At 41.3% G+C, this 25,525-nt stretch overlaps 1 protein-coding gene across 8 annotated transcripts in view; it reads left to right on the top strand.

Annotated features, from left to right (window-relative positions):
- The window catches only part of LOC149792377 (uncharacterized), a 113,982-nt gene extending 89,234 nt beyond the window's left edge, over nucleotides 1-24,748 (top strand). For 7 of the 8 annotated variants that reach the window (XM_089970960.1, XM_089970964.1, XM_089970959.1 and 4 more), the window contains one exon: nucleotides 23,803-23,865. Coding sequence is in view for 1 of the 8 variants with exons in the window: in XM_089970965.1 (XP_089827091.1) it covers nucleotides 23,803-23,865; nucleotides 24,450-24,465 (79 nt within the window). In the remaining 7 variants the exon portion in view is untranslated. Of the gene's footprint in view, nucleotides 1-23,802; nucleotides 23,866-24,449 lie in introns of those variants that run through there. The other variant, XM_089970965.1, reaches the window with a different exon arrangement.
- The last annotated feature ends 777 nt before the right edge of the window (nucleotides 24,749-25,525 follow it).

Below are 25,525 nucleotides of genomic sequence, written 5' to 3'. Positions count from 1 at the left end.
AAGCTCTTACAAACACAAACACACAAACGCATACCCTCACACTATCTTAAAAAAGAGTTAGTGTTTATATACACACTACTCTACCTACACACATTGGCAAATCTATCGTTATTTCTTTTCTAGAGTATTGGGTAGCCCTGAAAAGGGCTGTTTTTTTAAACTCCAGATGCACCTATCTAATGGTTGCACCTTCCTGGCCTGGCGCCGCACACGCATCTTCTTCCCCAGTCTTCTTTCACCTTTCTTCTGGGGAGCGCAGAGGGAGGATGATTCGCTTCAGCACCCCAATCCTCTGTTTCAGGAATATTAAACGACATCATCTCTTCTCTTTTCTTTTCCTCCTCTTCCCTCTGTCTTCTCTCCTCTTCTTCCTTCTTTATTCTTGCTTCTTCTACTATAGCCTCCGCTGATAGTTCGTTTACTATCCGCCTGTCATATTCCAGGTGCATCTGGAGTTCTAACAGTTTCACTATTCTGCTAGTCATTCTTCTGGCTGTGTTGATCAATCAACAAGGGTAGCTGGACTGCCGAACGAGTTTCAATTTATACTGAAAGCGCGGACGTGAAGGAAAACATCCCCTTAAAAACATAAAATTCATCTTACCTAGATCATGACCAAAAAACAACAACGCGCGGACCTAAAAGAAACACTCGCTCACTTTTTTATGCTACCCATCACTTCAATAGACTATCCACATACGCAAAGCAATCCAATCTAACCCAAAATATACACCTCAAACAGCCCAAAAAACAAACATCATTTTAATCTACTATCCACACCAACCTACTTTATCACTTACAAACACAATCACACAAACACATACCCTCACATTTTTTAAGAAAGAGTTAGTGTTTATTTTCACACTACTCTACCTACACACATTGGCAAATTAATAGTTATTTCTTTTCTAGAGTATTGGGTAGCCCTGAAAAGGGCTGTTTTTTGTTTTGCTATGGCATTCTTTTTTTAGTTTCTAAGAATGCGATGTCCTCTGAGGATAGACTTTCTGGCAATAGGTCTGCTTCTTCGGAAAGAGAAGAAGAATTCTTTGGTGTCGATACGACAATCGACAAAGCCTCTGTCAGCTTCAGGTTGTTGCTGCTGCTGCTGCTATTGTTGTTGTTGCTGCTGTTGCTGCTGTCTCTGAAGTCTGTACTTCTCTGTCCATTCTTCTTTCTCCTTGTTCATTTCTTCTCTGAAGAGATCTTCTATCAGGTCTTCAGTGATTTTTAACATTCTCACATTCTCTATTTCTTCTGGCTTCGGTATCAGACTGTGTCTGACCCTATGCAAATTCACGTAGGCTTCGTTGAGCTTAGCTAGTTTGGAGCACATCTTCTTAGGAGGATGAGTCGACAATGGATGGCTAGACTGGGAACAACCCGGTTCTTAAAGTCAAAGCGCGGACGTGAAGGAAAACATCCCCCCACACGGTTTTCGAGCTGCAACGTTCATGAGAGGGATAGTAAGAAATGAAAGAGCATCAATCCAACATTCTTATAGCTAAACAAACCACAAAGGCATTTTTTTCAAAACACAATATTTTTTATTAAAAAATCACTTAACACTAACTAACAACAACTCTAACAATAATCCAACATGATAACATCTAACAATTTTTTTCAAATCACAAACATTTTTTCTTCAATTACTAACTATTTTGAACAGGGCTGACAACCTTGTGAATGAAATTGTGATTTCCACTGTTGGAAATCATTAGGCCATTGACGGACACTACGTTTCCTAGCTTGAGACAAAAGATAAGCATAATGGTCACAAAACCATCGATCTACTTTCACATCATTTCTAGCAGAAGAACGAGGATCAAAATGAGTCACTAAATGTTCTAAGGAATAGCCCAGGCTGCGATGATGCAGAAAATACACACAGTACTGTCCACACACCAAGGAATCTGTGCCTTGTAATTTCACATTATTGAATCGGGTGGTTTGAGCATTTCTTCTCATAAAGTCGATGATATCGTCTTCCAAAGGGGGCAATCCATACGAATCGAAATATTCCACACAGCCTTCTTGAGGAAAGTAGACGGCTACCCAGTGGGTTCCTGGGAGATGACTGTCGTCCGTGTTGATCACGTAAGCTTGATGGTCTTTAGGTTTGCGATGAGGGAGTTCATCTTTAGCACAGACGACGGGATTCCAAGAAGACGTATACGAACTGTGGTTCAAAAGGTAATAAAGTTCCCAGGTATCCATTGTTTTGTGTTTGTTTTCTTCTTCACAGGTAATAATACGTCGTCAATTCGATCCTGACTTTTTGCTTGAAAATGTCTGACGAATAAACGGTTATTCGTTCTGTTTCCTCACTCTGATTCAGGAGAGCTTCGATACGATGGATCTCTTGAGTGGTTAATGGTGGACAAGAATGTTCACGCAAGTCTTTATACCACTGGTGCAACACGTCTTTGTTCGAGATGAGGCTCCAAGCTTCGTCCAGATACTCGTCCAATTTTTCTTCTTGACTCAGCATTAGGCATTTATCGTGTTGAATTTGACTGGGATGATCGTTTTGACATCCATAGCAGTTTTTCTTGATCAGTTCTGTTATTTTGTCGACCAAGTGTTTGGCAAAACAGGAGACTAAATGGGCTTCTTGTTCTGGCCATCTCGACTTCATCATGACAACTTCTTCGTCTTTGTCTTGAGATTCTTCTCCTTCCACGGTCTACTTACATTCCATCTCCAAAGTTTCTCCACTAGGTAAAGAGGGATAACAGTCTTCCATGGCTTTCTAATAATCTAGAATGACTTCTCTCAAACTGTTGATTTCTATGGTATTATCGAATTCTGCATACAGGATGACGTTCACTGTCGCTGGTAGTTCTTTTGCAAACTGAAGTTCCACACGAATCTGGCCTGATTTTATAGGGTGGAAATGTCCCTCGTCGCTGCCTTGGTCTGGAGTGAAATCGAAAGCCCACAAAGCATAGCCTCCTGCGTAATCCTCGTACTCAATGCCGTGACTGGTGTTGGTTCCTAACTGACCCGTGGCTTCGTACAGGGACAAGTACGATCTCAAGTAATTCGCCTTATTCTTATCGATGTCATTAAAGACAGGTTCGAAAGGTCGGGTACACAAGGTCTTGCCATCGCGACTGACTTCGATTTTCTTCACGTTGAAGTGTTGAAAGTTAAAAGGATTTTTAGCGATAGCTCCGTTGAAGGCTGAATTCTCGACCATACCAAGGATTAAACGCTTGGGTAGCTGTCCTTGAAACAGATGATCTTCAATCATGGAATGCTGTCCAGCGGGAATGGTGAACGTTTTCACTTCCACACGTCGTATGGGATACTTGGCGGTCGTTCTGCTCAACGTTTGACTGATGTCGTTACCTACTTTGGGTAACACTTCCACGCGTCGTACGTAGAGTTTGGCCTCTAAAATTGTGCTTTTAGGAGCCTTATCAAGATTAGTAGCCTGCAAATGGAAAGTGGTACTGCTGCGATTCAGTCTCAAGCGAACATTCACCCCGTTCAGCAAATATTTCTCTTGCAACCACATGTCCAAATGCAAACGATCCATCAGTTCTAAACTGTTCTTGTCTAAGATTTTGCTTTCTCTTGCCTCAAAGCCGGAATTGCTTCCATCTGTTGTGTCGAACTTCTTCGCTTCGTCATCTACCCACAGCACACAGGCATTGAGATGACTTGTCTTGGCATCTGTTCCGTACGTCAAGAGATTTTCCAGGTAGGCACGGTAAGGGTATGTATCCATGCTGCTGCTGACCAGTTTGTTATTCAAGTACAAATCTACTGAGCTGAACAAGGAATGCATGAAATTGTTGACGGGAGCTATATTATCATCGTCTTCTACTCCTTTATCATCTTTTTTTAGAACTTGGACTTTCAAGTACAAGTAACTGCTATTCAGATCGATGTAATCTTCGGGCTGCCCCTTGATTTCAAACTCGATGGGAGCGGAATCGGTCAATGAGGAGATGGGATTAAATTCCACCCATTGGGATTCTTGCATCGTCATCATGGTGGGGGGCATGGCAAACAGATCCAGTTCCGTCTTGGAACAAGCGCAAGACTCTCGGTGCATCATTTTTTGTTGTTGCTGTGTTTCAATAATCGAAAACGTCTAAGTCTCGAACGGTTCTTCTTTTCTTGGCCTTTCTCGCTTGAAGTCTGGTGAAAGGGTGTTTTCTTCTTCGTCGTCTCTTTCTGCCTTGTCCTTGCTGAATGCTTGACTCGGTAGCGTGCAGGGCATTTATAGGTGTGTCTCGTCGGCCCAAAATGTCTTTGCCCGTTTGCAGCAAGACATTTTTACCTGCCCTCATGAAGGCTTCTTTAGGGTTTTGTTTGTCGATGATGACATTTTGGAGAAATTCTTTGCCTTGTGTCAGTGCCGCATCTTTCAAGGCGTGCAATCCGCGTGTCACCATCGGTTTCAACACCGGGGCCACCGAACGAAAGGCCGATTTTAACATGTCTCCTAAACCGTGTCCTCGCTGTCGAGCCACCCCTTGGTACACTGGATACATGACTTACTTACGAATCGTGAGAGAACCGTTTTCGAAAATGGAGTTTCACCGTGACTTTTCCTTTGGTGAATGGAATATTTTGTCCCAAATCTCCTTTTATAGTAATGTTGACCGTGTCCAAATACGACTTGCTGACAGGCAAATAGTGAGCATGGACAAATTCGCGGTGGACGTGGTAAGTGTTTCCACCTTCCTCGTCAGCGTTCGTGGCAGAATCCACTTTGAAAGGAATGACACGCAGTAACGGTACGGAGGTGTGTCCCACCACGTTGTATTCCACTACATCGGAGTACACAAAGATCAAATTCAGTCCTTGGTTCAGTTCTACCGGGGTACGAAAATACTGGGCAAAAGTCACGTTGTCGTAAATGATGGGTAATTCGGGTGGTGTTTTTTGTTCTAATTTCTTCCTCATCTCCATGTCCCCGCCCAACATGTCAAACAATTCAGGACAAAATTCAATGGACACGATTTTACTTCGCTCAAATTTCATCAAGAAGCGACGAGCTACTTTGTGGTACTCCATGGTGACACTTTTGTTCTTGATATTGTCCTTCTTAAAAGCTTCCCCAAACACGCCATTAAACTTGGAGGCTATGGCGCTGACCAAATGATGACCACTGAAATAATAGCCTGGCAGAATGGACAAGTTGTAGGTCCACGTTTTAGTTCTCTCATCATAGGTTCTATTGGTAGATGTGCCAATTTTATCCAACTCGTCTTGCAATGGTTTGTCATGAACTTCCACCTTAAAATAATTTTGATTGGGAAGGACATTGTGGACTTGGGTCGGGTGAATCATTTCCACTAAAGCCACTTCCCAATGGGCTTCGTGATCTAACGCGATGGCTTGAGGTAATTTGGCCGTGTAACAGCACAACGTGTTGTTGGGAAACACCTCCATGGAACTGTCACTGGGTAAAGTTAAGTAAAATTGGTTTTGGTGACTCATAATTCCAGAGTTCTGTGGCTGTCCGAGGGGTTAGTGGATGTCAGAGGCGTGTCTCCGCCCAAAATGGGGTTTTGGTTGTGGATGTTGGAGTGGTGACTGGCACTGGCACTGGACACAACGTTCCCGTTCGAGGAGAATTTCAGGGAGGGATTGGGAAGCAGGTAACCGATGCAACTGCTCAATAAAATGGTCCACAATTGTTTGTCTCCTTGTTGCAAACTCAAATTGGCGATGGCTGCCCCGATGACACAATACACCACGAAGATTTGGCAGAAAAAGACGATTTGCGTTTTAGGCACACGTTCTCCACACCACACCCACAAGGGTTGTTTTTGTAAATCTTGCACAGAAGAACTAGGGGAAGAAGGACTGGTCGACGTAGCTGCGTCTGCTGCTGTGTGAAAGGGCATGATGGTCACTTCTTCTTTTTATAGTCGATGACTTGCGAAGCGTCGATCCAAGAATCGAAACTGGGTGGATATCCTTTCCAACGTACTTTGACTTCTTTGACACGTCGTTTGCCCACTTTACGGGTTCTGCGTTCGAGAATGCTTTCGATGTCGTACACGTCGTCTTCTTTTTTGGTGACACGTTGTAACTCGGGCAAATAAAACGTTCCTTTGAGTACTTCTCCGTTCATGTCTTCCAATTTATAGACGGCAGGATGACGGCCATGTACTCGTCCAGTGACGCGAAACAGTTCGGTCGTCCAGTTAGGTAAGTAACCTTTGTCGAAAGTGCGTTTCGTTTTGCCAATGCGCACCCAATCTCCTACGGTCAACTCTCCACTTTTCTTGGGGACAGCCCTCGTCGGGGACGTACCGAACAGGCGCTCGAACACCAGCACTTCGTTGTCGGGAGTCACGTCTTGCGGGGCACGTCCGATGCTTCGATGGTAAGATTGGTTGTACGCTTGCACCAGGTGCGGTAAGATGTCGATGTACTTCAGAGTGTGGTGATGCGTAAAATATTTCCACATGCGTTCTTTCAAAGTGCGTTGAAAACGTTCCACGATGCTGGCTTTGGTTTCGGGATTCTCGGTGGTAAAAAAATGAATATCACGTTTCTTTAATTCTTTTTGGAAAGCTTGGTTCAGAAATTCGGTGCCTTTGTCCGTTTGCCATCGAAGAGGGCGACGACCGCTTTGTTTCAACACCCGTTGCAGGGCTCGCACTAACTCGCTGCTGGATTTGGAAGTCAAAGGCACGACCCAGGCAAATTTGGAAAAGACGTCGATGACACAAAACAAATATTTGTAACCACGATTGTAGCTGGCCAAATGAGAGACATCGGCTAAATCGGCTTGCCATTGATGATCGATGCCTTCCACTCGGGTGCGACTTCTGGCAAACTTGCGTCGAATGGGTTTGTGTAAAGTGTAGGTAGCTTGTTCTTGTAACCATCGTTGCACTTGAGGTAAACGGAGACTTTTCAGTCGCGTTTTGGCAGCACGATACAATTTTTGAACTCCTGCGTAACCTGCAGGATGCGAGGGATCGTAGTAAATGCTAGCTAAGACTTTTTCCATTTTTTGTGTTTGTGTGTTAATAAGGTACCCACTCTTGGAAGACGCTACTCTTTTTCTCTTGGGGTATTTTCTTGGATTGCAAGGCTTTGCGTGTGCGACCGGCAATAGGTGTCGAAGAGGAGGATGTCTGAGCAGGGGATATCGGTTCTTGTTTCACTTCTGTCTTCACTTTCTTTTTCTCTTGTGAGGAAGAAGGGGTGGCCATCATCTTTTTAATCCATCCGATTCTGGAGGTAGGTGGTGTTGTTAACTTGCGTACTTTTTCTGGTGGAGTTTGAAACCCTTCTTCTTCTTCTTCTTTTCCATTTTCTGTCTTGACCGCTGGTACCGGTACTGGTACTGGTACTGGTGATGGTGCTGGACTTTTCATCAAGGTCTTAAAATCTTTCAAAGTGGGTAGAGCTGTTTCGTCTAAAGCTTTCTGGTGAAAGAGTTGTAGTCGTTGCAAGAGTTGACCGTACTTTTGCGATTTTTCTGTTTCGGACAAATCTTGGCGATCCATCAAGGACTGCAATTCGTGTTGTAACTGGGACATCTCGCTCAAATTGGGATTGGGAGGTAAATACGGGGTGCGTTGTTCTTGCCACCGATGGTATTCCATCCATCGTTTGTAAGGCACTAAAGCTAGTTTTCGTCCTTCCATGGGGTTGTCAGCGGTCGATTCTGAGATCTTGGGACTTCCGAAGGCCTTTTTATCTTGCTCCCATCAGTCCTCCCAACATGGTTCCCAAGACTCCTTTCAGTATGGGGCCTAACAAGAGAGGTAAAATGCCTCCACGTTGGACCAACATCTTCTTTTTTTGACGAATGGGAATTTTCTTTTGAACCATTTTCCGAAGAACGTGACGATGTTTGCCTAAGCATTGTTTCTGGTGTTTGGACAAAGGGATCGTGCCTTTCAAAACGTTCAAACAACATTCGCACACGGTATCGATGACCTCTTTGGAGGCCGTTTGAATGAGTTTTTTTCGTAGGGGTGGAGAAGCTTTGGACAGGACAGATAACAGGTCCCCATGTTTGGCTAAACGTGGTGGTAGTCCTTTTCTTTTCTTTCCTTGGGGTTTTCTGGAGGGTGACATCTTTGAGTCTTTAGGAGCACCTAAAAACACTGATACCCTACTCGGTCACAGGCCTTTTTTATACTGGAACGCGTCGCCACTGATTGTCTTTACGTTTTATCAGTTTGAGGACAGGCATGACACGTCGTGCAGGGGTACGTAACGGACTAAATCGAGCCAGTTCTTGCTTGGACAAATCCAGTAAACTTTGTAACATGCCCGATCTTTCTTGAACTTTGATTTTGGGAGAAGGTACTTTGTGAGCAGCAGCCACTGCCGCTAAATTGGAAGGTCCTGCCACTGGGGAAGTTCTTTTGGGGGTCATCAACGGAGAAGTTCTTGGTGTAATCAACGTCTCCAAGTACTCTTCAGTTCCTGGTGACATCAACGGAGAAGTGGACAAACGTGAGGCTGCCGGAGACGTTGTGGCAGGTCGTGGCTTGCGAGTGTAAGGTTGCGTCCTGGCCGAAGTGCCTCTCTTGCGACTAGTTTTCTTCTGTGGACTTTTCTTTTTTTGAGGACTTTTTCTCTGTTTCTTTTTCTTGGGGCTTCTTTTCTTTTTCCGGGGTGATGGTGGTGGTGTCTGGTAAGAGGAGGGTCCCGCCACTGGAGAAGTTCTTCTTGGGGACTTGGTCTTTTTCTTTTTCTTCTTGGGGCTTCGTTGGACTTTTGTCTTAGGGATAACTTTGGGGGCATTAGGATCCCATCTTAAGAGTGAGCGAATGATGACCCCTCCTAGAGTACCGCTCCCTCCAGGTTTCAAAATGATTTGTTTTTTGGTTTGAGTGTCGATGCGGGGATCGGCCAGTTGGACCAAAGCGACTTTGTTTCGATCGAAAAAGCGTTGGGTTTGATGAGGAATCTGAATGATTCCTTGGAGTAATTGACGTGCCGTCACCGTGAACCATCGTAAGACTTCTTTGAGACTAGCTTCTAAGACACGAGCTCGTGTTTGTGGATCTTTTTCTCGACTGATGCCATACAAGGCACGAATCAATTTGACGGGAAGATGCGACTGAAGGGACGTCATGTTCACACTGTGTGAGACAGACGAAAAAGGGTCTGAGGTTTTTATAGATTTTTTTCATGGGAGGAGTGAAATGAAGTCGAGGACGGAGACGTGTACAGGACAGGCCCTCCGTCTTGGCACCAGTGGTGAAACAAGTGGGTACGAAATCGCAAATCCTCGGGGGTCGTAGGTTTCAAATCGACGAGTAAATAGGCGTGTGGAGTTTGAGTGGCATCGTCGTACGCCTGAGTCAGCCAAGGCGTTCCTAACTGTTTGGCTAAGACTTGCACTTGCGATTTATCTCGAGGGCTTTTAAACAAGACCACGTAATGCGCATTGAGACTGATGGTGCGATGGGCTTTACTTTGTTGAAACAAATTTTGGGTGATGTAAACGACACTGGCATTACGGTGATGCCCTTTGCGCGTAAACCACAATTTAATTTCTTCTTCGTCTTCTCCTAACATGTCGTCGAAAATGACCAAATGGGTTAGACGGGAGTCAGAGACGATGCCATCGTCTTCTTTAGGAATGCCTTCCACAAACACGATGGAATCGCCTTGACTTTCTCGCAAGAGGCTGTACGCCGATTGCCACTCTTTGTAACACCACACGATCCGTTGAGGGGGCCGATCGATCAAATGATGTTTATGTTCGATCAAACGTTTGACGAATTCGGTTTTGCCTGAACCGCTAGGTCCAGCAATGAGCATGTTAAAGGGATGGCGAAGATACAAAGCCTCCCAACTGGCACGATCTAAGTGTTCGTCGATGACTTTGACAGTAGAGGAAGAGGGAGCAGAGACAGCAGAGGTAACCATGGTATGAGAAATGTCACTTGTGACACGAAAAAACAAACAAGACAAGAGTTTATATACTTTTTCAGAACACGTTTATTGAATGTTTCAAATATGAACACGAAAGACAAAAATACATACAACCCAAATAGTGATGTACAGGAATATGAAACACAGCAAAGCGATCAAAGTGGAATATAAACAAGTGTCTGTACAACATGTTTTGGGTAACCAAGATGTCCTAGGGACAGTGTGTAATGTTCTTACAGTCTCTACATGAGGTATTGTCACACAAGTGTCCTCCCGGAATGACCTTTCAGGCATGTCCATGACAGTCCTGTCCTGAAGCGAGTGGTTGTTCTCGGTGACGGGTTCTTCTGGCACCGTCACTAACACAGGTTGAAAAGTAACTTTTTTCCTTGAACAACTCTTGTGCATACTGGACCACTTCTTGGGTCCAAGCCTCAAAACCCCCCTTTTTCCAATCACGAACATCTGTCCAATGGGGATGTAAGTCACAAGCTACACACACATCGTCATACACGTCTTGGGTCGCTAAAAGTTGACGAATCTTTTTTTCCTGTTGAGGTCGAGAAGTATCCAGATGAAAACGCAAGGCTTTGAGCAAAAGGAGTTTTTCGTGACCATTTAAGGCCATGGAGGTGGTAAGTACTGATCGTAAAGAGTCCACAAGGAATCGGCTGGTAAACGAAATCCCAGAAAACAAGTCACTAAGACACACACCACTTGTCGTCCCAAATTGAGTGGATATAGTTCTTGTAATAATTGATGGTAATGATCCACGGTTTGAATATGGTCATTGAGTTCCTTCCACGGAATCTGTTGGATGACATGTGACATAAACCGTGGCATGGCAGCCTGTTTTTATATTCTCTTTTTTTCGGATGCAATAGACGTACTTTCTAGCCAGAGATCTTCGTTCTCCAGTAGGGAATCTAAATCTTGCATACTGTAACCGAAACGTCAGAGTTCGTTTAGGTGTTTCCTCTTCCTCTAAGTAGATTCCACGTAAAATATGTTGGTAATCCTTTAACTTGTCTTCCTCAATGCATTGCACTAGGTGAATCTCGAAGTAACCATAATCATGAACATGTCGATCATTAGCGACCTCAAAGTTTTGAACAATGTCTGACCATTGAAAGAATTTCTGACGAATCAGTTCTCTTATACCCTTCAGGTACCAGTGGTTAAAGATCTGGTGACGTATCGGATGCAATTGTTCTTTACGTTTCACTTGTATTTTGACCAGCTCTCGGTAAATGCGTTCTCTCAACTCCACAGGCAAAGCACGAATGTTCTCTTGTAAAGTATCCATGAATAGGTCATACTAAATCCTCTTTGGTCTGACACAAGAAATGTACTCTTTGCACAAACATGGTTTCACTTCAGTGTCGAATTTAAAACGTTGAGTCACTAATCTACACATTACAATTCGTTCAGAAGTTTCCTCTTTCACCAAGTTGACATTGTGTTCAAGATGTTGGTAATTCGTTAACTCTTCCTCTGGAATTCGATGCAGTACGTTTACAATGTAGTAGATAGAATCGTCAATACCAAACCATTCCTTTTTATAACCAGGAGGTCGTTGATCAATGTCTGTCCAATGGAACACTTTCAATTGAATCAGTCCTTGTATAGCCTTCAGGTACCAGTGGTTCAAACACCGGTGACGTGTCGGATGCAATTGTTCTTTACGTTTCACTTGTATTTTGACCAGCTCTCGGTAAATGCGTTCTCTCAACTCCACAGGCAAAGCACGAATGTTCTCTTGTAAAGTATCCATGAACAGATTATTATGGTAAAAAGTTACTTCAATGTCTCGGTCCCACTAAAGGTAAGTAATGACAATTCGGTGACCATCGAGCATGTTCTACGTAGGCCGAATCTTGCGGTTCCCAGTGGTGAAGTGACACACCGCAACTGAAGCACTTGACTTTATCTCCTTCGCCCAAGTAGAAAAATCCGGCTCTGGCTAATTCTTCGGGGGTCGGTCCTCCCAGATACTTTGGCCATTTTCCTTTGAACGATTGAAGACGATTTTCAAAGTCGCAGTATTCCGACAAACGCACAGGAAACGAATATTCGTTTTTCACAGGTTCGTTTCGATGAGGGTTGAGTGAAATGGGCAGGAGTTTGCTCAGGGCTGGATGACATCCGTAGGAAGGTAAACGTGAAGGTCGACATTCCCCTTTAAAACGAAACCCAGTAAAATGTCCAAGAGGACGAGCAGCATCGCTTTCGCATCCCACAGGTTTGACACGCACAGCATCACTTTCCATGACAGGGGTAGGGGCACTAAAGTTCCCATGATGCTTTACGGCATCGCTCAGGTCACAAGGTACAGCATCGGTCCCATCGCAAGGCTCACAATCGCACTCGTCTGCAAACTCCGTTACGCAATTACAATGGTAACCACATGGACAATCGCAGTTTCCTTCCGGACATTTTCCGTCGCAATGTCTGGGTCTTATCCATCCAGTATTAGTCACACTAGAGAAAGATACAGCTTTTTTACAATGCCCAAACTGGAACGATGTCTCTTTCAAAGTATTCATCTTGTTCGCTCGGTCTTGGTAGTCACAATGAACTATCGATCTTGCCTAGGGTTCCTTTTTTATATACAGACCAATACCGACGTGACCGTACGGTAAGGTGAAATGATTGGGAAGTCGAACTCGCTTCTGGTACACGATTTGATAGACTTTTTCCAGGGGTCGACTGACGATGTGGTGAGTGGGTAAACGTACAATCTTGTTCGGTTGGTGAGTGGTCACTTTAAAGTTTGCATCCTCTCCCGATTGCAAGGCTTCTTTCAATACCCCAAAGTTGACCACTCGACTGGTACGATAATTCAGAGTCAGTCCTTTCACTTTGCACGTCGTGTGCACTTCTCCTTGTTTGTCCCGGTATTCGTAGCCGTAATTTTTGGGACCACCACTGACGAAACTTAGAATCTTGTCGTCGGGATGCTCGTCTGTCCAGGCTCCTAAACGGTCTCCTTCGATGTTAGGGTGATGTTGAATCGGGTGATGGATGTAAATGCAACTGTCCGTGTCAAAGTACAGGACGCGTTCTTCTAACAGTTCTAAAGCTTCGTACAATTTTAAGCGAGCATGGGCTGTCACGTAAGCCGCAATGATGACATTTCCAAAAGGGTCGTCTTGTACAAAGTCCAGATCTTCTTCGTAATTGACCAAGATCAAATTCTCTCGAACGACGTCCACGTGTTTCATGTATTTGGTTTTGTCGTGAATCATCTGGAAGTAGCGGGAAGGTTCTGTCAAATATTCCGTCTTGGGTAAACACGGTCGTTGTGCCATTTTACCCCACAAGCAATTTAACATCACTTTGGCAAACGATCGCCTGCCTTCGTTTTTCTCGATGTGGTCTAAAGAGATGCCTTCTTGTTCGTAGTATTTCTCTTTGAATTGTATTTGGTCTTCGGGAGTGTGACACCAGGACGGATAGCCGCTGGCTTCTTGCTTCAGTTTCAAAAAGGCATCCACGTAGTCGGCGAAAATGCCTTTCTGAGTAGGGTCACCCTTGCAATACTGTTGTGTCTTGGGAAAGTGGCAAATTTCGTACACTTCTAACAGTTGGTATCCCATGTCCAGAGCTTTGAACAATTCTACGCTGACCCAGGTTCCCGTCAAGGCCCGTTCTTCCTGGCTGTGCTGACAAGGTTGGTCTTGGTTGCACGTTTCGGCACAAGTACGGCACAAGGGAAACATCAATTTGCCTTGACAATGGTGAGGTAAGACGGGATGGTATAGGTTCGTGGGAGGCAAAACTTTACACTTGATCAAGCCTTCGTATTGTCGAATGTTTTTCAGGTCGATGTGTTCCGTTAACAATTGCGGGTGCCCTACAGGAAAGCGACAATATTTGCACACGTAGGGATACAGCGAACACACGTCCAAGTATTTGATTTCTTCTCCTTTCTCTTCGTCGGCTTGGTACAGCAAACAGGTGGCATTGGTCCTTCCTCCGTACAAACTATCCCTCGGGTTCAAGGGGTCCATGAACTGGTAACTTTCCACGGCACGTTTAAACTCGGGATCGGTTTTCAAACGGTGATCGTATTCGTGTTCCCACATTTCCACCACTTGGTATCCTTCCTGTTCCAACTTTAGGCGTCGCTGACAAGTGTCCTGGTACAGGTCTTCCATGGTTCGTTGTAAAAACTGATTTTTAGTGTCACGGTCAGGGTAGCAGACGGGACATCCGTGAAATAAGCAACCGTTAAACTCGTACACGATCTTGGGGTTTTCTAAGTCCCAGCCATCGACCGAATACGTTCCGATGGTCTTTTCGCCCCCTCCGTTGCGGGCATGCTGAATCCACTTGTCTTCCTTGTCGCACAAGCAATGTAACCAGCGTAGGGCTTTGACCGAGTATTGACGTTTGACAAAGTGGGTCGTTTGAGGACTGATGACAGCCACGGTGTTTTCAGGCATGAATCGTTGTCGATACACTAAGGAACACGCTTTGGCAATGGTGCAAGCTTCTTTCAAAGGATCGACCCCTCCGTCTTCCATGAACAGTTCTCGAAATTTTCCACAGCAACGCCGTAAAATGTCCACGTCGGAACGACAATACTTTAGCATTTCTTCCTGAAAGTCGAAAGGGTCCGAGGCGTGAGCCTGGTACCAAGCGTAGAAAGCTTCTCGTTGTTCGGTACGCATGTTGTCGGGGTCGTAATAGTGAGCCTCAGGTAAATGGGGTAGAACGGCGTGTTGATTGGCTTCCGTATTGAAAAAGTGTGGAAAGTACCCTTTAGCCATTTCTGTCATTCCAAACGTTTTAGGCATTCGACTCAAAGGCATGGCCAAGTAGCTCATCGAATCTTTAAACTGTACTTGTCCCACTTGCATGAAAATGATTTTGGCTCCGTTCAAAGTCACTTTAGGACGTTCGGTGCCATGTTCAGCATAATATCTGAGAAGAAACTGTCCATCGTATCCGGAGAAATTGTGAGCCATCACCGTGGCATGACGATGATAATCTCCGTAACGTTCGATGTCCTCTTGGCTCCACGTCTTGTCGATGGGGTCTAAGACCCATCGAGCGAAATCGGCTAGCGTGTTCGGTCCCCGAAAGATTTTTTCACGTCCTCCAGGAATCTTGCTGCAGTGAGGGCAATGACTGAAGATAGGTTCTTGAATGCACTTCTCGCACGCTCGATGAGCCACGCAGAAATTAGGAATGTGAATGCCAGTCTCTTGCATGCATTCGAAATCGAAAAAGATGAAATTGCCTTTCTTCTTGTGACCGTCCTCTTTCTCTGGTGGGGGTTGGTATTTTTGCACGTAACATTCGTGTTCCAAGTCCACGATGTGGTGACAAATGTGACATTTTTTCTTTCCTGAACATACGTGTGTCTTGGTATTATTGGTACGTATGCTTTGTCCACACGCGGGGCACAATCTCAGGAGTTGACAAGCACATTTCTGCTGTGAACCTTGCGTCTTCAAATGTTGTTGGTAACAGGTAGGGCTGACAAACGTGCGCAGACAAGTGGAACAAGGCACTGGTTCTTCGCTCAGACAGGGTGGAGAGGCCAAACATCCTGAGCATTTCCATCCACAATGTTTGTGTTGCTCTCGATTATTATAACCATAGTCACATTTCTCACAGTAATAACCGTATCCCAGGAATCCGGTGATACTGGTAATGGTATCGAAATGGTCATCGTGATGATAAACATGAATGTATTTTCCGTCCTTAAAATCTTGGCCTCGAAACAATAGAGGCCCGCGCATTTCTTGAGGGTGCACTTTCAAGGTGTATCGTGGAGCTAGGACATCTTGCAATTTTTGCATCTCAGGAATGCCGCAGGGTGTGTCTTTGGGCAGTCCGGCTTGTTGTAACAGGAGTTCTGCTTCGTTTCGTTGTTTGGCTCGGTCGGAACGTTGAATAGTGTCCCAGGTTCTTTTCCATTCTACCGTGTTGTTCTTGTTGGCATAGGTTCGTCCCACCACGATGGCACGGGCTAAACACATCTGGTCTTGAGGGTTGTTAATTCGGACGAGACTCTTTTTGGTGTTGCGAAGGTCGTCCACCAATAACATCTTTTTGCGTCCAGTCCCTTGAGGAGGAGAGACGTGGGTCATGTCCAGTGTGGCTTTTCCATCGGTGATGTCAAACTGATCATTAGATTGTTGTACGTGTTGAATCTTGTCCATGACTTTGGAAGCAGTTAATTCTGCAGGGGTGCTAAACTCGATCCAAACAGGGGATTTCAAACCGTCGTGTTGTATGGAAAGTCTCAAGCGATCGTCTTCTTTGGGTTGACATTGTCGCTTGAGTGAAGTGAGCAAAGAATCCCACACCTCGGTGATGAACACTTCTGCTTTCTCTAACGGCACGTCGGACTTGAAATCTTTAAACTTCACCGTATATTTGTAAGCCGTAGTTCTAAATTTTCTAGAGGAGCGCTTTTCCGTCTCTCGAATGGAATAGTACTTTTCAGGGTTGACTAAGGGTGATGAACTTGGTTTAGAGGGTTGGGATTCTGGTTCACTCATGTCCTCTTCAAAATCACTGGCATGAATTTGTGCCAAGATTTCAGCCCTGGTACGAGGCGATAGATCACGTTTCTGCCTCTTACTTTCTTCTTCTTTCTTCTCGAATGAATGGGATCGTTTCATCTTGAAAGCAAAAAGTCAAATGACTCAAGTTCAAACACCATAAACTACTTTATAGTCATAGCAGACGAGCGTATATAAAAGGGTGTGTGTCTTGTCCTTTCACTATTCATTTCACTCTCAAGCCGAGCACAACGATGGAAGAGACTAACCAGATGGAACGTTTCGTCAGAGCTTTGCGAGGGGTCATTAGAAAATTCTCTTCAGACCAGCCTACGGACTACTCTCCTTCCTTTAGAGATAAAAGTCAAGATACTTGCTATATCTGTCAGAAGAAAGGGCATTGGTCTTCAGAGTGTCCAGACCGTCAAAAAAGAAAAAAAACAGGGGATAAAAAAGACAAAAGTCAAGATACCTGTTATTATTGTAAAGAAAAAGGACATTGGTCTCCAGATTGCCCAAAAAAGAAACAAGAGGAGTCAGAAGAAAAGAGGAATTCTTCAGAAGAAGAGAGGGATTCTTCAGAGGAAGAAGAGGAAGAAAAAAGACAATTCTATTTAAATGAGGCAAAGAAACACGAGAAGAAAAGAAGAAGGGAAGAAAGCGAGGAGAAAGAAGAAGAGGAAAAGAGTGTGATGGTGAAGAAATTCAAAAAACAGAGAGACTAAACAAGGAGAAATCAATGAACTTTTTATTAAAGTGTTGTGCTGTGAATTGTGAATTGGATTGTAAAAAATGGAGAAAAGAATAAATGAATGATATAAGGTAAGAGTCTTTGAGTTTTGATTTTAAAATAAGAAGCTACACTCACGCACTCATACACAGACACGTACTATAAGGGTAAAATGGGTGAGTTTTTTTTTTGAGTTATTGGCAAATTGAAATTGTATTTCTTTTCGAGAAATGTGGGTGGCCCTGAAAAGGGCCTTTTTTTCTTTATGGTGCAGGGGTGAGTTTAAGCAATCAATTTTAACTGCCTTAAGCCTTTGCCACGGCCAAGGCCTACTTCTGGACTGCGTAATGATGATAATGATTGGGTTGAAATCACTAAGGGTGGTACGGTAGGCTTAGTCACAGGGTTGACATGTTTGGCTCGGGAAGGTCGTATTCTCTTCGGTCGTGATAAAGAAGTCTGATACATTTGTTTCAGACTTCTTAACTCCGCTAAAATGTCCAACAGTACCGTGACCGTTTGATTTTCACCCTCTTGTTTCTTTGCTGCTACTTCTTCTTGCTGTTGTTTTTTTCTTACCTCTTCTTCTTGCTGTTGCTGTTGCTGTAGGAGAAAAGCCTGTTCCGCTTCCTTTTGTCGTTGTATAAATTTCTCCAATTCTTCTTTCTGTCTCTGTCTAAAATTCTCCACTTGCGGTAATGAAGAAGGTAACGAAGGTTCCGGAACAAATTCTTGCGAGGAGAGAAAATCCACAAAATCCCAATTCACCTCTTCTGAAAGTAAGTCCGGGTTCCCTTGGGCGGTCTCCCCTGCTGGTGCACCCCACTGGATCGTTTTCTGAGTTTCCGTCATGTTGAATCACTATCGCATAGATTGACTGCACACAAGCGCTAGCGAATCTATATTGACTACGTGACGTCACAGACTGCTCTCTTCGGATTGGATGCGGGCTGACTGAATTCTGTAACGCGTGTTCGGATTGGTGAATGAACTCAATCCGTTTCAATCCTTCCTGTCCCTATAAATAAGCGCCGTTCACTGCATTGATTCACCTATTCTCGGAGCCTCAACATGTGGACCGACGTTGAATCTTCAACCCTTGTGTCAACAATGATGTTCAGGACGGACATGCTCATGTATGTCCGATCCAAGTGGACCGTTGTCCACAGGACCAACAGCAGCCTGTGGATAAGAAGAGTCTATATAGAGAGACAAGGTTGCCTCAAGAGGACTCTAATGTATGGCCCTGCTGTAAGACGAAGTTTGAGGAAAAGAAGATGTCGCAAATGCCCTTTATGTTAAGGGCATATTAACATAAACCAAAGGCCCTTTTCAGGGCCAGCCATATTTCTCGAAAAGAGATAGTCTTTGAATTTCCTACCCTTTTTTAAAAAAATTTTTTTAAAAAAATCCCATGTTAAATTCCCCTTGTCCGTAGAGTGTCCCACGATTTATTGCCATGTTAAATTCCCCTTGTCCGTAATCTGACCCACGATTTTTCGCCATGTTAATTCCCCTTGTCCGTAATCTGACCCACGATTTTTGGCCATGTTAAATTTCCATTGTCCGTAATCTGACCCAGGGGTCCCTGTAATGCTAATTCCCATTGTCCGTAATGTATCCCCTATTACTACTCTCGTTTTTTCATGAAACTTTTCGTGGCTTTTCCCATAAGTGTCACCAGTGTACAAGTTATCACGTCTCATGTTGTTACCAAACATTAACACTGAAATATGTGAGCAATGCTTTTCTTCAGCATATGAAATATTCAGCAAGAGCTGTGGGAATGGGTTAATTCAATTACTACTTGCAGATTTTTATGCACCAAGAAAAAGAAACATTTCTGCAAATAATGTAAATTAGTTTCCATTATGAAAGATGATATACTAACAACACTGTACTTATATCAGCCTAGTATAATAGGTTAAAAATGCATGATTTACTGTGCAAATGATTGTACCATATTTGAGCAAATTATTGTCCCTGCCTATAATATGCAGCGTGACACTTGTTAAGAATATTTTAAGGCAGTTCTCATACATACAGAACGGATTTATTTATATTACACGTTTTTTGGAAAATACAATATGTTGACAGCATAATAAAATGTATAGATCCTTCAAGTTTGACAATTTCTAGATAATTATAAATATTTTGATATGTTTGGTAAGAATGACAGATAGTGCTGTGGCTAGCACATTTACTACCGAGTCTGGATTTGGGTTGCTTAAACAGACCAGTGGTAAAACTGCAGTGATTAGTATTTCATCTATTTTCCAAGACTCTTAAATTGAGTATACATTGAACATGTTGTCCCCATAAATGTGTAACCTGTACAAGAGGGTCTGTGCTTAATTATAATGCAACCCATTGTCCCCATGTATTTGTTACATGTACAAGAATCTGTCCTCACTCACTTATCATGGGACAGATTTTTGTGCCGCATTTGTTTTTACAGTTAAGTCGAAAAGTTTATAGTCTTGTACATTATCGTATCTTAAATTTAAAATACAAAAATTCATGTGAAACCTCTTTGTATCATTTTCATTCCCAATTTTTTTTTTGTGGTCATTTTCTAAAATGTTTCGATGATTATGGATTTTGTAGACCTTTTTAGTTCATGAAAGTACCCAAGAAATGTTTTCTGTAACTACCAATATAATGCTGATTACGTCAATTATCAGGTACCAAGGAATTTTCGGTTAAGGATTTAAAGTGCACTTTGTTACCTTTTTTTCTAAAACATGAATACCAAGTTTACATATTTTTAAACAGGAAGTAATAAGCCTAGTGTTTCCTGTACATGTATAAGTTGCTGTGAGAAAAATGGAATTTTATGATATAGTGTGTTCTGCTTAAGGCAATTTTAGACTTTACTTGATTTGTAAATTACATGTCTTACAGTACATTGCCTAATGTGTGGTTTTTCCACTGTGTATGTGCGTGATTGTGTGTGTGTGTGTGTGTGTGTGTGTGTGTGTGTTAAAGATTTATGCTCCTCAACTACAATTCTTAGTAAGAAACGTTCAGATCCATTATACAGTAAATTGGAGCAGAATATACTTGATAACATGTTAGACCGATAACTTGTAAATATACATTTTTCGTGAATCATTTCGTAACATTTACAAGGCTGGTCATCTCTGGAAAATAATGTGTTTATGTTTTCCATAACAGTACTTGAATCCATGCATCGTTTAGGGTTTGACATGCATTTATAACTGAGATCTGTATTATTTTCTTCAGCGAATAGTAATTGTTTATATTTGATAATTGTAATCGTGTATCTGCAATAATTGTACCTGTTTTGTAGAACAAAATTCAGTCATAGATTAATACAGATTCTATCTCTAGTGAAATCATGTATGCAATTAATAAAGTATCAGTTACCTCACTACATGTCGAAAATGCGGAAAACGATGTAGGACAAGCAAACCCAACACATATGGGCAGATTAACAAAGCACATATTTGATATTAAGCACTATAACAATAAACCGGCCCGAAACTATTTTGATAGCACGGCATCATATGTTAAACAAGTGCTTGGTCCTTCCAACATAATTAGTAATAGATATAGAAAATCTAGTAGATTTATAAGGCTATGATGATATAATATTAACAACTTTAACATCTTTGGACTTAAATTTGCACGGATAATGGATATCACTACACATGACACAACATTAACGCAACTATTTAATTTAGTCAGGGAAAATCTACACAAAAAAATTACTCAACATCTACCGAATATGTTCCATATAAATCAGCGACGGCCTACTGCAAAAGTAGAGATTTAGGTTTCTTTTCTTAATATAAAATATTTAATGAACGCGATTAATTATCCCACCCTTACACCTAATCGTAACTAAAATGAAAACCTTAACTACAATGTGAACAACTTTGCAATTATTGCTGAAACTTTGCATACATGTAATCGTTTACGTGCAGAGCAAAGAATGCTAAAGACATTAGCTGGATTATTCTTCCTGCCTATCAGATCATATCAAATACTAATTTCAATATGCTCCTCGTGTTTAAAGGAAAGATTTATGCATGTGAAATGTACCGAAGTGTGCAACGTATATGTTTATTCAATGATGGTCTTCCATAATACCTAATTTATCTCTGCTGACCTCCTACACAATGCTACAAAGTTCAACAGAATAGATTAGATGCATGAAATTGCTTTGATCTGAAATAAAATCATATCTGAAATAAAATATGTTTTTATAAAATTTTCTTCAACAATTTAATAATACATTTTGGCATTCGGATGGTTTTCGGTATACCATCAACGGTTGCAGACAATTTATTTTTCTCTTAAACTACTAAACTGAATTGCACCATCCAGGTACCTTTTTATCGGTGTTGATGAGGCAGGTATTGCAGTAAAATTCTGTGATATCTGGCCTGTCCGTTCGTACGTTATCTCCAAAAGAGCTTAGCCCTAACCCTAATCGCTAACCCTAAGCCTAAAAGCCACATAAATCTACCAAACGACTGAACCGATTTTCGTTATCGAGGTATCGCTGGAGTCATCTTAACAATGCATGTCTTTTGGTCTATCAAGTATCACAATGAATGTATTTTGGTCTATCACGTATGTCTATCTAACCTGCCATTCGCAAACTCGAAAACCGGTGTCGCTTCCTTGACAACCTTGCCTACTTGACCTTGCATTAATGTCAACGATCATTGCTTACATTTGTGTACATCACTGAAGTTATGAACACAGCGACTCGTACATATACACGTGAAATTTGACCATAGTTCTTATCTATCTGCATTCAGTGACCAAGCTGATAACACAAATTTATTGGTTTTAAGGTCAATGGGCTTGTATCGGACATACAACTTTGTACTCTTGATTATGAACATGATAACACAAACAAAAACGAATGTAGGTTTTTTTTTTTTTTTTTTTTTTTTTTTTTTTTTTTTTTTTTTAATGAAACCAATTTTGTGGATATACCTGCTGAATATGTCTGAAAATGTGATTTTGCTTTATAAAACAAGAATCAAGCTAATAAAGTGATGTTATACTGGCTAAAAAGGATTTCAAGTATTTCTAGATAAAATATTTATTCCTTTTAACTGCTAAGTGTTGAAAGTATCTGATATTCTTAAGCAATAAGATTTTCAAATTCACTGCTGTGGAAGTCATATTGCATATCAGATTGGCACCAATTTCATTTCGGATAGAGTTGACATCAGCGGAATTCTGTTAGTGAAAATTCCATGTCAGAAAGACCATCCATCCATCCAGGGGGAGTAGTGACAACACGATTGTGAAGACAGTCATCATATCAGCGACATTGTACCATATACGAAGTCTTCAGATGAAAACCTCATATCAATATGACTTTTGTCCAGAAGGAGTAGCAATAACATGATTTTTAAGATGGTTGTTGTGGCGACAATATTCCACTAATTTGATTTAGGACCAACTAGCCATCATATTCAGTCTTTTAGGGAAAATCTAAAAGTCATATGAAGAAGATGTTCATGGTGGTTACTGGTAGCCATACTGGATGTCCAGAGAGCCCCATTTTCAAGTTGAAGGAACTATACTATGAGCCGAATGTGTAAAGCTTCATGGCAATACTCAGTGTAGTTTAGGACGGCAGTAACAAAATCTTGCCAATAGATGGACAAAGAACAAAAGACCACCATCCTCTCCTGGTCTATGATCAGTAGAGGCCTAAAATCTAAATTATGGATTAACCAAATATAGCATGTTGGTATATCTTGACACGGAAACAAGTTCAATGATTTTCTACCCATCAGATTCAAAGTCCAAGGCCATCACCACGAATTTTTGTACTGCACTTACAGAACTCGTGCGAACATGTAAATTCGGACATGTAGGTAAATGCTCTTTTAAGAGAAATTTGGTTTGGTGGAGTTTTATAATGCATCAGTGATGGTTATCATAATGGTTAACAAAGAACAGGACAGTCAAGAATTTGCCCGTTTGAGGGACTTTTCTTATTGTTAAATCAGATTATAAGGTGTGATTTTATCATGCACTTCACCAATCGGGAAGATCCGGGAAGATACTTGTAGAACAGCATACGATTTATTAATCCAAATCATCATATTCATTTCGTGAAGATTTCTCTGATCTCTGATACATACAAGTTTTTTCTATTGTCTGCATTATATTGCCATTAATCTTAAGATTTGCCAATATGTTATAGACAGAGTATTAAAAGGAAGATATCAACATGTAGCAAAAAACACTATTCACTGAAATACATTTTACGGCCTAAGAGACATAGAAGCAATATAATTAATATTTTTTTAGTTGCTGATATAAAATGAGGACTAGTGGTCAGCTATCCACCCTTGAAAATGTACAGGCATCCACATTGTTACCAGTCCAGCAGATGCTGTACACTTATATATCAAATGTATGATCCAAAGTATGTTTAGATATTGATCATGGAATCAAACTTTGGTCTAATAATGATTCTCCGGCTGAGAAAAGAGCTGAGGTGAAGAAATGTGAGGATTTCGGGATGATGAGCTGGTTGAAAGGCTTGTAAGTTAAAAGTTAAAAGGTGTTATTTAGCACATTACATGACATCATTAATGGAGCAAAATTAGAATTTCTTCAAAATGGGTCACATGTAGAGTTATTTTATGATAATTTTACTCTTTGTAGGTGTCAGTGTGTCAGGTTTACATCATTTGGACTTCAAAATTATGCCATCCAAACATTTTACATGTAAGTGAATTTATTTTCTCCATTTATTTTCTGCATAACATTTATTTAAGAATGATAGTTAGTGTCTCAAAATGGTGTATGATCTGCTGCAAGCATGTCAAAATGTACAATACTACTTCATTAAACGTTTACGAAATCATAAAATAAACAATGGGTGGATGTTATTCCAAATGATCATTTGGTGTTTCTCGTCAGTTATGCGGCAAATAATCAATAGAATAACCAACGATGTTCCAACAAGAATGTCATGCAGGCTTCACTTAAATGTAACAATGTGATGATGCTTTGTTTTGATCTCATTATATATTAATGCCTAAATGAACTACATTGTAGTATTATTTACACCTGTCAATCAGAAAGGAGTGCAAAACTTATTTCAGGTGAACATCTGTATCAAATCATGTATGATGCTCTTTTCTGTCTATATGGTTCACAATTATCTCCTTCTTTTTTATGGTTATAGCAACACATGTTCACTTTTCAAAGCATCTAGGAACTTCTGAAGAGAGGTTATGAAAAAAGTGAGAAAATAAATATAACTGATGCACTATGACATGTTTAATGAAATTAAAACTTTTTTCCAGAGTGATAATTCTGTGACTTGCTGATCTCATGCGGATTTTACTACAGAATATGACATAAATACTGACAGGGAAATGTCATCAACCAGTAGTATATATGGATGACATCATTATTACAAGCAACCTTTTACTAACTTACCATGATGAAATCTTTTAAGTCCATCAAAGCTTGATCTTATTCAAAGATACCTGGCATCTGAAGTCATTTTACAGATTATCCCTTTCAGTACTGGTGGCCAAATCTAATGATTAATCAAATTCATTTGAAAAATTTATAAAGAACTTAATACACTCGTGCTTTATCTGAAATTTCTGTTGCCCATTTTTTCTGAGAAAGTTGCTTACCGATTTTGCTATGATAAGTAAAAGTCGTGATATAAGGAGAGTGGATCTGCATGATGGTTTCATAAGTTCAGATAAATTTATGAAATTGTATTCAATGGCTTTTGAAAAGAAGTTGTTCAAAGTTTGATATGTTGAGTAAAAGTATCCATACTTATTGACAGATATTATCCTTAAAAATTTCAAAAATACACAGCGTACATGCTGTCAATTATTCACTTAATTTTTCTTGAAAATTAAGTTAATTTTAAAGCAACTGAAAAATTGTGATAATATTACAATATTACGGTTTAGCATAGAATTTCACATTAATATCTGGGTATAAAATATGCTGCTAATCATATATGCAAATGTCACAGTGTTTGCAAGCTAAAAGTGGTAATTTCTTTCTCTTATTTTCTATCTTTCTTATAATGTTTTAAACTGTATAATGCACAGTCAATTCTGTAGACACAAAAGAAATGCCTAAACAATGTGGGTGACTTTGGCACATTCACATGCTTTCACTGGTCTGAGCACAGATCACAAGATTAGATGGTCAATATACCTAAAATTGACAAAGGAAACATACTAAATTAGACAATATACCAGTTTAACTGTCAATTATACATTCTTTACTCATGTATACTGCAAGCTAAAACAAGAAGATTGTTTCTTTCATATATTCAAATACAATCAACACATTTGAAGGATTACATAAGCGAAACAAAATTGGAAATGCGTGTATTTATTATCTT

Source organism: Sinohyriopsis cumingii, chromosome 9, assembly GCF_028554795.1.
Source record: "Sinohyriopsis cumingii isolate HCF-2022 chromosome 9, ASM2855479v2, whole genome shotgun sequence".
In the NCBI taxonomy this organism is placed as follows: Eukaryota; Metazoa; Mollusca; class Bivalvia; order Unionida; family Unionidae; genus Sinohyriopsis; species Sinohyriopsis cumingii.
This window is presented reverse-complemented; position numbering and strand designations above follow the sequence as displayed.